The sequence below is a fragment of the Mobula birostris genome, chromosome 2 (genome assembly GCF_030028105.1).
Source record: "Mobula birostris isolate sMobBir1 chromosome 2, sMobBir1.hap1, whole genome shotgun sequence".
NCBI lineage: Eukaryota > Metazoa > Chordata > Chondrichthyes > Myliobatiformes > Myliobatidae > Mobula > Mobula birostris.
Window position 1 is genome coordinate 241,366,394 of NC_092371.1, and position 16,294 is coordinate 241,382,687.

Sequence of the window (16,294 nt, forward strand, 5' to 3'; positions counted from 1 at the left end):
TAATCTGTACCCTTTAACTAGGGAATAACACCAGATCTAATTAGAGTAACAAAGGTTATTCTAATGAATATCACTGATTCCAACTAAACAGGATTTGGTTTTGGTTTTAATTTGATAGCTGAGATTTGGAACCTGACAAATGTTGGAATTTTGATTTACTCATGTAAATATTTTGTATATATTGTTTTTTTTATAAACCAAACTTACCTCCAGAAGTGTGTGTTTTCTATTCACTGCCTCCTTCCGATATGTAGAGCTTCTGATCGCCTACAAGCACCTAGTGTAGTACTATCTAATTTGATTTTCTCATAAACAGTGTGGCAACCAGTCACACGAGATAAGACCAGCACTACACAGGTGTTACACTTCCCATTAGTAAATGATTTAATGTCCAGGATATGCAAATTCAATTTTGGGCAAAGGTACAAAGGGAATGTGAGGAAAGGCCAAACAAACTACATTTATTATCCATACATCATTTTCTGTGGTGGAAACAAAGCGAGTCAGCATTTTCCAAAGGTAATTGAATAGGCAATAAAAAATAAATTATTTGTAGGGCTTTGGGGAATGAGCAGGGAACAGCACTGATTGGATCTAAAGGGAGCACTATGGACTTAATGGGCAGGTGGGGAGGGGCTGGTCCTCATTCAGAGCACTAACAAGTATATTTATGTTAGAGGTAACAATTTTGGCAATCTATAACTGCAAACAATTTGTTGCTCCAATCCATCAGCCCTGGCTTTGCTGTGCATCCTTAAACTGATGCTTCACAGCTTGGAATAATGGCAATAGGAAAGATTTGTTGCTGGAAGCCACATCAAGAACAGGATAATAACATTAATTGTTTTAACTGTATAAACAGCTTGAATATTTAACATATTGTTTCACCAGATGGCAAACTCATCGTAACATTGCTTATGAGTTGTCTGGTTGTGACTGTTTGCTCTCAAGGGTCACTTCTGTTTAAACTGTCTGTTCATCTGAGGCCTCCCATTACCTACATGCTGTGTTCAACGAGAAGGCAATGCAGCTGCTGTTAAGAATCTTTGTAAATTGATGTTTTTTTTCCTTGAGAATGGGTCAGTTTATCAAGACTGCAAGAAACCAGCAGGTTAAGAGTGGTTTTCTTATGCTCTGAAAGGTCTAGAGTGTATATATGTTTTGTGTGATTTTATTTTACTGATATTTTATATGTGGTTTATTATCTTGCATTGGCGAACACTAGGCCTCAAGATGCGGCGTTGCCTGAGAATCATCAGACCCAGTGCAGTCCACTGGGGGCAGTGTGGTGAGCATCCAGGCTGGAGTCCACATTGCCCCCCCCGCCGTGTTTGCTTGGCAGAAGACAAGCTGTATTGTGGTCCACTATAGATACTGTAGATTGATGGCTTGAGTTTTGGACTGTTTCATTACGTGGCTGTAATACCATATGTGCTTGTCATCTTGTACATGTTGTGTGTACTTTGTGCTGTGTGTGACTGTTGGTACTGTATTTTGCACTTTGGCCCCAGAGTAATACTGTTTCGTTTGGCTGTATTCATGTATGGTTGAATGACAATTAAACTTGAATTGAATTGAATTGAATAGAATTCTATAGGAATTTCTTAAAATAAAAAAAATCCTTTTTTAAGTAAAAAAAAAAAGAAATATAAGAGATTCTGCAGAGGCTGGAAATCCAGAACAACCCACACAAAATGTTGGAGGAACTCAGCAGGTCAGACAGCATCAATGAACAATGTTTTGGCCTGAGACCCTTTGTCAGGACTCTGCTAATTAATATTGCAGCTAATTATGGCCAAGTGCAGTCAGACTTTGTGTGTGTTTAAAATGCGCATGATTCTTTAAAGTGCAATAAAAATGCACCATGCCAAAGGTAAATTATTTAATTCATTAAAATATACTCCAGTTTATAAACTGAGATTTTTAATCTATTACTTTGTACTGCCAAACATATTTTGCTTGAGCCCGCCAGTATCTGAAGGAATTGGTTCAGGCTTTGAATCCATGAGAAATATTTAAGGAAAAAACTCTAATGACATACATGGAACACAGAATAGTGCACCCTAGTAGGAACAGGCCCTTTGTCTCACTAAATCTGTACTCCACATGATACCAGTCTAACCAATCTCATCTTCATGCACATGGTCTGTATCTCTCTCTACCTTGCCATCCACTATTTGATATTTTCAAATAGGAAAAGGACTCTACTATCTAAACACAAGAGATTCTGCAGATGCTGGGAATCCATAGCATCACACACCAAATGGGCAGGAGGAACTTAACAGGTCAGGCAACATCTGCAGAAATGAATAAACAGTTGACGTTTTGGGCCGAGACCCTTCTTCAGTACTGGAAAGGAAGGGTGAAGGCAGCAGTATGAAAAGGTTGGGGGAGGGGAAGGAAGCTAGCTAGAAGGTGATAGATGGAACCAGCTGGGTGGGAAAGGAAAAGGGCTGGAGATGAAGGTACTTGATAGGAGAGGAAGATTAGACCATGGAAGGAAGAGAAAATGAGGGGCATCAGGGAAGGTGAGAAGAGGTAAGCAGCCAGAGTGAGGAAAAGAAGAAGAGATAACCTACCCTATCTATGCCTCTTATCATTCCATATACTTTTATCAGGTTATCTTTCAGCCTCCAATGCTCCAGCAAAAACAATCCAAGTTTGTCCACGATCTCCTTATCTCCAATCTAGGCAGCATCTTGGTGAACCCTTACCATCTCCAGAATCTCAGCATTCTTCATTGAATGTGGTGAGCTGAACTGCACACAATACTCCATAGGTGGTCTAACAAAACCTTTATACAACTGCATCACGACCTCCCACTTTTATACTCAATGTCCTGACAAATGGAGACAAGCTCTCTTTACTACCTTATTCATTCTTATTGCCATTTTCAGGGACCAGTGGACTTGCACCCCAAGATGCCCCTGCATATAATGGTCCAATGATCCCACCATTTAGTGAACTCCTTCCACTTGCATCTGACCTCACAAAAAAAAATGGCCTCTCACTTTATTTATTTTTATTTTATATAGACATACACACTTGTCTGGATTAAACTCCATCTGATGGTTTTCCACCCAAATTATTGCTTATAATAGAAGTATGTTTAGAATAACAGTGACACTACATAATGTGTTATTAATGTGCCCTGAGGTTGATAAGAGTTTAACATATCTTAATGGTAAAATGAGCTCCAAGATAACAGGATGGCACAGAATGGAGAGAGCCGCTGCCTCGCATCCATCCAGCATCCTCTTTGACTTTCTACCATCAGGCAGGAGACTCTGATGCATAAAAACAAGAACGGTCGGGATGGGAAACAGTTTCTTCCCCCAGGCCATTAGGCTTCTGAACTCCCTGCCGCACTGCAGTTAAAGTGTCACTGGTTAATTTGTTCTGTGCCGTACAATATTCAATTTATGCACTTTAGTTTGTTATTTATTCATGATTCATCTGTAGATTTTATCCTTCCTTTTATAAGATATTGTGTGTTGTGTCTGTTATGTGTACTATTGTGCTTTACACCATAGTCTGGAGAAACATTGTTTGATGGTATACATTTTTATAGCTAAATGACAATAAACTTGACTTGATTTGTCAGCTCCAAAGAACTAGGTTTAACTGTGACTTCCAGTGCCGTTGGAGTGGAGTTTGCACGTTATTCCTGTACCATACCTGTGTGACTTTCCTTCAAGCACCCTGTTTTCCTCCTACATGACAAAATGTGTGGTGCTTCACTGGTCATTGTAAATTTCCCCTTATGTTCAAGTGAGTGGTAGGATAAAATAGGTTAAAGTAGGATTGGGTGTAATGACAGGTATTTGATTGTTGGTTGTGGACTCAGTGGTCTCCAGCATGTTTGTGTGCTATATCTCACAAAGACATATCGTTAGCAACACACACAAAATGCTGGAGGAACTCGACCATTCAGACTGCATCTATGAAAAAACGGAAACAACTGACTTCTTTGACTGAAACCCTCAGGGCAGTCCTGATGAAAGGTCTCAACCCGTAACGTCGACTGTTTACTCTTCTCAATAGATGCTGCCTGACCTGCTGAGTTCCTCTAGCATTTTGTGTGTGTTGCTTGGATTTCCAGCATCTGCAGATTTTTTCATGTTTAACATATTGTTAGGCCACTTTGAAGTCAATTATTTTTCTGTAGATTGGTGTCTAGGTACAAACCCATGGCTTCTCCCCAGGATCAGAATATAAGAATATTTTACTGCCATAGCCAATTATAATGCAAGCAGTGAACAAAAATTCATCTAACTTTGACAACAAATAGTTGGGTTTAAATAAACACTCACCAACTTCTGAATTTCACATTCCAAGTTCTGAATGCAGTCAAGTTTTCGCTTCCGACAACGCTGGGCTGCAATCCGATTTTTACTGCGCCGGCGGACATCATGAATAAACTCTAACTGCTCAGAGGTTAATTTGTGCATCTTTACCATCATTTGGAAATCATTCCTTGGAAGATCTGTGATTTGATCTATTGGAAAGGGGAGTTTAACCTAGAATACAAATGTAACATGAGTTGGTTATCAAGTACATTGGAACAATCCATCTATAAAAGTAATAGTTCCAATTGGGATCATCATTAATTGAGAAAAAGAGTACACTAAAATTAGAATAGCAGGATCTACGCTGGGTGGTTGAGCACTCCATTCCAGCGTGTGGTGAAAATTGCCCTGCGGATTATTGGCACCCAGTTGCCCACCATTGAGGACGTCTACCATAAACGCTGCCTGGGCAGGGCGAAAAGCGTTATCAAGGATGCATCTCAGCATAACCATGGACCTTTTACTCTCCTCCCATCCGGTAGGCGCTACAGGAGCCTCCGCTCCCACACCAGCAGGCACAGGAAGAGCTTCTTCCCTGAGGCTGTGACGCTGCTGAACCTCACATCACAGCGCTAAGCAGTATTGCACCTATATTGTACTGTCTCAGTACTTTTACATTTGTGTGCTGTAGCACTTACTTTTTATTCGCAGTTATTTTCTTAGAAGGCTTTTGACAAGGTCCCACACAGGAGATTAGTGTACAAACTTAAAGCACACGGTATTGGGGGTAAGGTATTGGTGTGGGTGGAGAGTTGGTTAGCAGACAAGAAGCAAAGAGTGGGAATAAACGGGACCTTTTCAGAATGGCAGGCGGTGACTAGTGGGGTACCGCAAGGCTCAGTGCTGGGACCTCAGTTATTTACAATATATATTAATGACTTGGATGAGGGAATTAAATGCAGCATCTCCAAGTTTGCAGATGACACGAAGCTGGGTGGCACTGTTAGCTGTGAGGAGGATGCTAAGAGGATGCAGAGTGACTTGGATAGGTTGGGTGAGTGGGCAAATTCATGGCAGATGCAATTTAATGTGGATAAATGTGAAGTTATCCACTTTGGTGGCAAAAATAGGAAAACAGATTATTATCTGAATGGTGGCCGATTAGGAAAAGGGGAGGTACAACGAGACCTGGGTGTCATTATACACCAGTCATTGAAAGTGGGCATGCAGGTACAGCAGGCGGTGAAGAAGGCGAATGGTATGCTGGCATTTATAGCGAGAGGATTCGAATACAGGAGCAGGGAGGTACTACTGCAGTTGTACAAGGCCTTGGTGAGACCACACCTGGAGTATTGTGTGCAGTTTTGGTCCCCTAATCTGAGGAAGGACATCCTTGCCATAGAGGGAGTACAAAGAAGGTTCACCAGATTGATTCCTGGGATGGCAGGACTTTCATATGAAGAAAGACTGGATGAACTGGGCTTGTACTCGTTGGAATTTAGAAGATTGAGGGGGGATCTGATTGAAACGTATAAGATCCTAAAGGGATTGGACAGGCTAGATGCAGGAAGATTGTTCCCGATGTTGGGGAAGTCCAGAACGTGGGGTCACAGTTTGAGGATAGAGGGGAAGCCTTTTAGGACCGAGATTAGGAAAAACTTCTTCACACAGAGAGTGGTGAATCTGTGGAATTCTCTGCCACAGGAAACAGTTGAGGCCAGTTCATTGGCTATATTTAAGAGGGAGTTAGATATGGCGCTTGTGGCTACGGGGGTCAGGGGGTATGGAGGGAAGGCTGGGGTGGGGTTCTGAGTTGGATGATCAGCCATGATCATAATAAATGGCGGTGCAGGCTCGAAGGGCCGAACGGCCTACTCCTGCACCTATTTTCTATGTCTATTTTGTAAATAATACTATAGGAAATCACGAGGCTTTGCAATACAATCTACTCAACAGGAAAGTGGCCAGCAGATTTTGTGGTGTCAGTGTTTGTCATGATCCCAAAGAAAAGTAAGAGCACGAAATGTTCAGACTTCAGAACTATAAGTCTTATAAAACATGCCTCCAAGATCTTGTTAATAATACTTATAAGCAGAATAAAAAGGACAGTTCTTAATGAAATTAATGAGTGCCAGAGCGGATTTTACCAGGTAAGGGCACCCGTGAAGGGATTTTCAATTTGCAAATGATTGTGGAACGAGGTCTAGAAAAAAAGAAAGACATTTACATGTGCTTCCTGGATTACGAAAAAGCTTTTGACCGAGTCAATCATGAACAGCTGGTCAATTGCCTGAACTCATTGGGACTGGATGGGAAAGATGTTCGACTGATTGTGGGTCTGTACTGGCATCAGAAGGTAGTAATAAGAACTAGTGGTGGGAATTCACTGAAAGTTGAGATCCAAAAAGGGGTTCATCAGGGCTGCATTATCTCCCCTTTATTATTTAACATTTACTCAGAGGTAATCTTCAGAGTGTTGAACGATGAAGCTGGTGTCCAAATTGGTGGAGTGATGGTGAGCAACTTGAGGTATGCAGATGATTCAGTGTTGTTAGCCGAGACTGAGGACGAGTTACTCAGAATAGTAGATAAGTGCTGAAGGAGAACGATTTGGAATGAAAATAAATGCCGCAAAGACGAAGATGATGGTAGTATTACGGAAGAAAGAAGTCCCCAAAATCAGTATCAAAATTAACGGCGTAGGCATAGAGCAAGTCAAGAAGTTTGTGTACTTGGGACAGATGGTCACAGAGGATGGGAAATGTGATACAGAAATTAGACGAAGAATTGAGATTGCAAGATCAGCGTTCTGGAGCCTGAGTGACGTGCTGTGTGGCAAGAGGTTGGACTCTGGGCTGCGTTGTTGAATTTGGAAATGCTACATCTGGAGCAGTCTGTTGTATGGAGTCGAATCGTGGACCTTTTGCAAGGAAGCACAGCGACGACTGAAGGCATTTGAAATGTGGTGTTTAAGGAGAATGCAGAAAATTAGATGGGTGATGAAGGTCAGTAATATGGAAGTGTTGAAGAGAGTGAGGAGAGAAAAGAAGTTGCTGAAGAATGTGCAGAAAAGGAAGCTGGAATATGCCGGGCACTTGTTACGAGGCGGTGGACTGCAGAAATTGTTATTGGAAGGGATGATAGAAGGAAAGAGGGAAAGAGGGAGGCAGCGAACCACTTGGTACAATAATGTGAGGCAATGGACTGGGTTGAGTTATGCTGAGGCCAGAAAAAGAGCGCAAGATCGAAGAAGATGGAAGTGCATAGCCGCCAACCCCGGATTTGGGACAGCACCCACTGACTGACTGACTGGCTATTCTTTTGCACTTCTGGTCAGCTGCTAATTGCATTTCATTGGCTCTGTACTCGGCACAATGACAATGAAGTTGAATCTAATCTAATCTAATATGCAGGTGTGCACTGTAGGTGTGAGTTATAGCTGTAAAGGAAATCTGCAAAATTGGTAAAGCTACATTAGAAACACATCCAGTCACAAACACTGCAAGACATTTGAACCTGCAAAGTAGTTCATAGCAATACCCAGTTAGACTGGGAGCTTGGCATTTTACAGAGATGACAAATCTCCATAATTTGCACGCAAAGCCCCGTTGTCTTGCAATGCCGTCTCCAACCTGCAGGTGGCACTGGCAGAATGAACCATCATGCACTCTGGATTGGAACAACAAAAGGTGGTTAATCACTTTTAATTATTATAGTGCAGTTCACAATCTTACAATAACAGTTCATCAATGCACAAGAAAGCACCTTCTCTGACAATCAGAGAAGAGCAACGAGAAAACAATCGCACACAGTCAGGAGAGTTATTTGGAAGAACTCTATCATTCAGTCAACCATCAGTAAAAAAGTGAATTTCATGAAATCAGACATTTACAGCACAGGAGATCTCCATTTGGTCCACGCCTGTTGTAATACTAACTCTTAAAGTGCTCATCCAAGTACTTGCTAAACAGGCTGAGCGTTTTTGCCTCCATTACCCTCTCAGCAGATAAATTATAGACCCCTCCGTTCACTGAGCAAAATATTTTATTTAAATCATCCCCGTCCCATCCTCTACCACTTAAATAAATCTATATTCTTCTAGTTACTGCTAAAGGAATTGTGTCTTTTCCATTTATTCTGTCTAGGCCTGCACAGCTTAATAGACCTCAACTACATTTCTGTGTCTCCTACAGTCTGAAGAAAACCACAGCAGCCAAGTCACTCTTCTCATAACTACAATTCTTCAGTCCTGGTAATATCCTCGTAAATCTCCTTTTCTCTCTTTCTATATTATTCCTGTATCATACTGACCAGAAATATAAACAATATTCTCAGTGTGACCTAACTAATGTTTTATAGAGTTTTAGGATGACTTCTCTGCTTTTGTATTAATCGGCTGAGACACAAAAACAAGTATTCTACATCCCTGGTTATCTTAAACACAGATGCTGGAAATCCAGAGCAATACACACAAAATACCAGAGGAACTCAGCAAGTCAAGCAGCATCCATGGAGGGGAATAAACAGTTTTGGGCTGAGACCTTCATCAATACTGGAAAAGAAAGGGAAAGAAGCCAGTATAAGATGGTGGGTGGAGGGAGAGGGAAGGAGTACAAATTGACAGATGCCAGGAGAAACCGGGTGAGGGGGAAGGTGAATGGGTGGGGAGAGAAGTAGAGGCTGGGGGATGATAGATCAGGGGTTCCCAAGAGTCCACAGATCCCTCAGTTAATGGTAGGGGTGCATTGCATAAAGAAGGTTAGGAACCCCTGTGATAGATGCACATCCACCTTGCACTGCAAAGTGCACACACATCAACTCTTAAGATATTGAAGTCTGTACCATTTCATTATAGTTCATCATTCCCACAATCCCGATTGACAAGTTGCAGAACCTGGGCCTCTGTACCTCCTTCTGAAATTGGATCCTCGACTTCCTAACCGGAAGACCACAATCTGTGCGGATTGGTGATAACATCTCCTCCTCACTGACGATCAACACTGGCGCACCTCAGGGGTGTGTGTTTAGCCCACTGCTCTACTTTCTATATACACACGACTGTATGGCTAGCTCAAATGGTACAGCTCAAATACCATCTATAAATTTGCTGATGATACAACCATTGTTGGTAGAATCTCAGGTGGTGATGAGAGGGCGTACAGGAGTGAGATATGCCAACTAGTAGAGTGGTGTCGCGGCAACAACCTGGCACTCAGTATCAGTAAGACGAAAAAGTCAGTGGACTTCAGGAAGGGTAAGACAAAGGAACACATACCAATCCTCACAAAGGGATCAGAAGTGTAGAGAGTGAGCAGTTTCAAGCTCCTGGGTGTCAAGATCTCCGAGGACCTAACCTGATCCCAAAATATCAATGTAGTTATAAAGAAGGCAAGACAGTGGCTATACTTCATTAGGAGTTTGAAGAGATTTGGCATGTCAACAAATACACTCAAAAACTTCTCTAGATGTACCGTGGAGAGCATTCTGACAGCTGCATTACTATCTGGTATGGTGGGGGGAGCGCTACAGCACAGGACCGAAAGAAACTGCAGAGGGTTGTAAATCTAGTCAGCTCCACCTTGGGTACTAGCCTACAAAGTACCCAGGACATCTTCAGGGAGCGGTGTCTCAGAAAGGCAGCGTCCATTATTAAGGACCTCTAGCACCCAGGGCATGCCCATTTCTCACTGTTACCATCAGGTAGGAGGTGCAGAAGCCCGAACGCACACACTCAGTGATTCAGGAACAGCTTCTTCCTCTCTGCCACCTGATTTCTAAATGGACATTAAACCTTTGGACACTACCTCACTTATTTTAATACACAGTATTTTTGCTTTTTGCATGTTTTTTAATCTATTCAATATATGTATACCTTAATTGATTTACTTGTTTATTTATTATGTTTTATTTTATTTTTTTTTCTCTCACTCTCTGCTAGACTATGTATTACATTGAACTGCTGCTGCTAAGTTAACAAATCTCACGTCACCTGCCGGTGATAATAAACCTGATTTTGATCCTGATTTACAAGTTTCCACAGCAGAGCTTGCTACCAGGCTCCAAAGTGTCAGATACCCAAAGGATTTAAATTCTTTGTGGGAAGTTCAGGGTCCTGCCATGAGGACCATGTTAGTGCACTGATGACATAATAGGTGACCTCCATTCTTTACTTAAGAAGACCTCCTCCCGCCAAGGCATATGGCATCAATTTACAGGCTCATCTTTTATTAAGACTGTTAAAATACTGCTAAAATGGATGCTAACATCAATGAATTTGAAGCTGCAAATCATTTAGGGTTTGGCTGTGGGGACACAAGTGTGTGTTGTGCTGGAGGAACTCAGCAGGCCAGGCACCATCTATGGAGATAACGTTTCGGGCCGAGACCTTTCATTAGGTGTATAAGATGACGAGAGGCATTGATCGTGTGGATACCCAGAGGCTTTTTCTGAGGGCTGAATTGGCTAACACGAGGGGGCATAGTTTTAAGGTGTTTGGGAATAGGTACCGAGGGGATGTCAGGGGTAAGTTTATCACACAGAGAGCAGTGGGTGTGTGGAATGCACTGCCAGCGGTGGTGGTGGAAAGCGGATACAAAAGGATCTTTTAAGAGCTTCTTAGGTAGGTATACTGAGCTTAGAAAAATAGAGGGCTATGTGCTAGGGTAATTCTAGGTAGTCTCTAGAATAGGTTACATGGTCAGCACAGTATTGTGTGCAGAAGGGCCTGTAATGTGCTGTAAGTTTCTGTTCTATGAGGGTGTGGTGCAGAATTTTAAATTCTGGAATGTGTGGTTTTGGAAGCCAGGTAAAGATGACAACATATTAGAAAATTTTAAGCTATTATTACAAGTTATACTGAGGAGGGAAAAAGATGGGAACTAAATCACTTCAGGAGTTGGCTTTAAAGATGAGAAAATCTGCAGAAGCTGGAAATCTAAGCAACACACAAAATGCTGGGGGAACTCAGCAGGCCAGGGAGCATCTGTGGAAGAGAGAAAAGAGTTGATGTTTCGGGCTGGACCCTTCATCATGACTGGAAAAAAAGATAAGAAGGTTAGGGGAGGGGAAGAAGAAGTACAAGGAGATAGGAGATAGGTGAAACTAGTAAAGTGGGAGGGGGTGAAGTAAAGAGCAGGGAAGCTGACAGGTGAACGAGATAATGGGCCGGAGAAGGGGGAATCTCATAGGAGAGGCTAGAAGACCATGGAAGAAAGGGAGGGGGAGGAGCACCAAAGGGAGGTGATGGGCAGGTCAGGAGATAAGGTGAGAGAGGGAAATGGGAATGGGAATAGTAAAGGATGGGATGGGGGCAATTATTGTTAGTTCAAGAAATCGATGTACGTGTCATCAGGTTGGAGGCTGCCTAGAAGGAATATAAGGTGCTGTTCCTCCAACCTCAGTATGGCCTCATCGCGGCAATAGAGGAGGCTATGCACTGATATGTTGGAATGGGAAACAGTCCTTCCAGCTGAGGCAACACTTCACCTGTGAGTCTGTTGGGGTCATCTACAGTTGGGGTGCTCCCGATGTGGCCTTCTGTTATTGGTGAGCCGATGTAGATTGGGAGACTGCTTCGCTGAGCACCCATGTCAAAAAAAGTGGCAGCTCCCAGTGTAACCCATTTCAAATCTACTTCCCATTCCAACATGTCAGTTCATGGCCTCCTCTGTACATCAAAACATACAGTGAAGTATGTCGTTTTGCATCAACAAGCTACAACATTGCACGCCCACTTACTAACAGAGGGATGAAAAGAACCAAATATTAACTAGATATGATAGATTGTGGTTATACTCTGCAGCAATTGAATCACTAATTAATCTTTACTGCAACTACAGCAGCAGCGGTAGTCAAACAATGAAACTTACTGTCAAAGAACGGTGATCTTTTCCAGGTCATGCAACTGACTTTGACACAGCCATGATAATGCTGAAATCTGGCTCCAAAGCCTAGACACTGATACGTAAACTGCCCACACCCTAGGTCCCATACTGCCAGGTTCAGGTACAGTCATTACCCTACAACCATCAGACTTCTGAACCAGCTTAGATAACTTCATTTACGACAATTATGAACTGATTTTACAACCTACAAACACACTTTTAAGGACTCTGCAACCCATGTTCTCAGTATTATTGATTACCTTTTTATTTGCACAGCTTGTCTTCTTTTGCACATGGGTTGCTTGTCAGTGTTTGTGTGCAGGCTTCATTGATTCTATTAAATTTCTTTGTTCTACTGTAAGTGCATGCAACTACATGTGTTTTTTTGGAGCTCTGACCAGCAACCAATCCGGACGTCATAAGATTGAGAGGAGGGGATTTCACTCAAGTCCATTGACCAAGTTGAAAAAGGCAGTGGCGAATCGTGACAATTTATTGGGAGCTCTTACCAGTGATCAATCGGCGTTTAGGATTGATTAGCAAGAGCAAATTAAAGGAAAGCAGGGGCAAGCCCAGAGGCAATCGTCACAGTGGACATCGTTGTAGTGGGCAGAGTCAGAGTGGTGGCTTTAGCTCTTCACGACTTGATTCAGAGAAGGTAAAAAAGAAAAGCTCTAGGCAAAGTTTCTTTTTCCTTCCCTTCTTTATATCTGCTCAGCTAGGACAGTAGAGATTCCAGGCAGGAAAACTGAATGCTCCTCTTGCAGGATGTGGGAAGGCAAGGAGACCTCCAGTGTCCCTGATGACTACAGCTGTGAGAAAGGCATCCAGTTGCAGCTTCTACAAGCTATGTTAAGGAGCTGGAGCTGGAACTGGATGAACTTCGGATCATTTGAGAGGCTGAGGGGATGAGAGATAGGGCATATAGAGAGGTAGGTACCTCCAAGGTGCAGGACACAGGAAACTGGGTGACTGTCAGGAAGGGGAAACAGGTTAAGGAGCCAGTGCAGAGTAACCCTGTGGCTATCCTGTCAACAACAGGTATATCACTTTGAAATCTGTAAGGGGGATGACCACTGCAGTCGGGTATCTGACACTGAGTCTGCCTCTGTGACACCTTGTGGAATTTTCCACTTGTGATGTCATGTCAGGGCTGAAGGAAATTTTGGATCTCGGAGGTTTATGGATTTTGGAATTTTGAACAAGCGTAGATCCTATGCTGTTAGATATGTTAATAGTTTCATCTCAGTAGATAATTGGAACTAACCTTGAGTATGACATTGTCATTGAATACTACAGCGCAGAAACAGTCCCTTCGGCCCATCTAGTCCATCTTCTCCCTAGTCCAATTAACCTGCACCTGGACCACAGCTATGCAGCTATCAAAACTTCTTAAGTGTTACAAATAAACTTGCATCTGCCACTTTCACTGGCAGCTTATTCCACACTTGCACCACCCTGTGTGAAGACTGCCCTTCAGGTTCTTAAATATTTTACTTTTCACCCTAAGGGGAGGGAGGAGAAGATGGTGGCGCGACGCAGTGCGCGCAGCCGTTCCAAATAAATATCAATTATGTGTAAGTAGGGGGGGCCATGCACAATCCTGATTTGATGGAGACAGCCGTAAGAAGCACAGAGGAACACCTGGAGTAACTTCTGAAATGCCTGCTTCGCTGCCGCTGCTACTGTGCGATCGAGAATCTCCGGAGACGAAGGCCCCAAATCCTCGGCTTTGCTTATTGCCTGTTGCCGGAGCTGGGGTCGAAGCACTCAGCAGAGATGGTGCTCGGTGCTCGGTGTCGGAGAGCTGGTCGGAGGCTTGAAGTTTTCGGACGGACTCGGAGTCGGACTGTGGTCGGATGCTTCCAGAATGCGGCACCGGCAAGTTGGAGGCGTTGGACGTTTACCGTCTGCGTGAGATGATGGGACTTCCGAGAGACTTGGAGACTTTTACCGTGCCATGGTCTGTTCTTATCAAATTACAGTATTGCTTTGCACTGTTCTAACTATATGTTATAATTATGTGGTTTTTGTTAGATTTTAAGTCGGGTTGTTATGTATTTCCTTGATATGATTCTGGAAAAACATTGTATCATTTCTTAATGCATTCATTACTAAATGACAATAAAAGAGGACTGCGTGTCCTCATAATCATAATCATTAGCTTTTGACCTTTAGTTCTAGTCTCGCCACTCCCGAGGAGAAAAAACCCTGCAAGCGTTTACCGTTCACATCCATGTACATTGACAGTCCTCCAGTGTCAGCTGCATGGGCTGGAAGCTGGAAAAGATCACCATTCTTTGACAATAATTTCCATTGTTTGACTTCTGCTGCTATAGTTGCAATAAGATTCACCACCCTCTGGGCAAAGAAATTTCTTCTCATCTTGGTCCTGACTGGACAACCCTTTACCTAAGTATTGTGTGTCAGGTTCCTCCAGTTGAGGAAAGCATCAACACCGCAGTTATCCTATTATGCACTGTACAAATGTTAATGTGAGACCATCTCCCACCTTTCCAGACTTTGCACATCCATATCTCCTTAATCTCTTCATATAATCTGCTGAACCTTGGCTGCATTCTATCCCTGACAAATTCATCTATATTACCATAGCCAGTACTGTGCAAAATTCTTAAGCACAAGTAAAAAAAATTCTGTAAAGCAAAGATGCTTTCAAAATAATGAAACAATAAGTTTTTAAATGTCAAAAATTACTATAAACTGCAGTAAACTAAAAAACTAAATCAAATCAATATTTGGTGTGACACCCCTTGCCTTTAAAACGGCATCAATTCTTTTGGGTACACTATTGAGCAATTTTACAAGAAAATCAGCTGGTACGATGTTCCAAGCACCTTGGAGAACTTGCCACAATTCTTCTGCAGACTTTGGCTGTCTCCCTTGGTTCTGTGTCTCCAGGTAATCTCAGTCAGCTTCGATAATGTTGAAATCAGGGCTCTGTAGAAGCCACAGAATCTGAAACCATATAAAAAAATCTAGGGTGCCTAAGACTTTTGCACAGTACTGTATAGAATATTTCAGACGTAAGTTCTCTTGGCCCTGCAGTATTCCAGCGAGGTGCGAACATTTCATTCCCGTTGCAGAAACGACTGATTTAGGTTTTGTTTCCTAATTGCTTACAATGCTTATGTGTTAACTTCCAGTGGTTTACATAAAGGGGAGCACCAGTACGTCTGAACACCATCACCTTTTAGTCCCTTAACATTTAAAACAAATACTGTGCATTTTTTCCATTTTCTTCAAACAAAATGCACAACCTCACATTTTATTTAATTATGTTCCACTTACCATTCATCCAACCAGCTTAAAACCTCCTGGAGTCTTTCTGCGTTTTCCTCACAACCCACATTACCACCCAGATACGTGTCCCCAGCAAAATTAGATATATTACACTTGGTCCCAACATCCATAACACTGATGCAAATTGTGAACATCTGAAGCTTCAGCACCAATTCTTGTAGCCTAGTGGACACAAACATCATATCTAAAATTAGCTCACTCGACAGTTTTTAATCCTCAGTCCATGCTGATTATAGTGCACTCTAACTTGATAGCCTCCTCATCAAAGGTCTCTGAAACCTCGAATACTGATTCAAATACTACTCGCATTCACCGGCTTACCCTTACTTACTCTGCTAGTCACAGCCTCAGAAACTAAGATACATCAGAAATAATTTTTATTTCATAATTCCATGCTTGATTCTAATATTCTTGTGTTGAAATATCACCTTGTTAAGAATAGATTCTAGCATTTTCCTTATTATTAATTCTTGCCAACTGGCTTGCTTGATGAAGGAATTCGCATTTGAAATATTGATGATTTCTCTTTCCACAGGCGCTGCCTAACTTGCTGTCTGTTTCCAGTTTTTTCTGACTGTACGTCTCTGTTGTCCAACTCTTGGAAACTATTCTAGAGTTTATAAAACCTTGGAAGATGACAATCTTTTAAAAGCTTGGGGTGCAAGCCATCAATTCCAAGCCATTAGGCACACTTCAACTTTGCTAAATTCTCCAATCTTTTTTTAAAGAATGCTATTTTTTGCAGCGCCTCACTCAATCTGGATGTAGGAATTCTTCTCTCCTTTCTGTTGTGAAGATAGG

The 16,294-nt window shown here is 42.3% G+C and overlaps 1 protein-coding gene across 4 annotated transcripts in view; it reads right to left on the reverse strand.

Annotated features, from left to right (window-relative positions):
- Positions 1-16,294, reverse strand: part of bach2b (BTB and CNC homology 1, basic leucine zipper transcription factor 2b) — a 348,705-nt gene that overhangs the window by 13,541 nt on the left and 318,870 nt on the right. For all 4 annotated transcript variants that reach the window (XM_072251653.1, XM_072251652.1, XM_072251655.1 and 1 more), the window contains one exon: positions 4,314-4,520. In XM_072251653.1, coding sequence (XP_072107754.1) covers positions 4,314-4,520 — 207 coding nt within the window. The remainder of the gene's footprint in view (positions 1-4,313; positions 4,521-16,294) is intronic.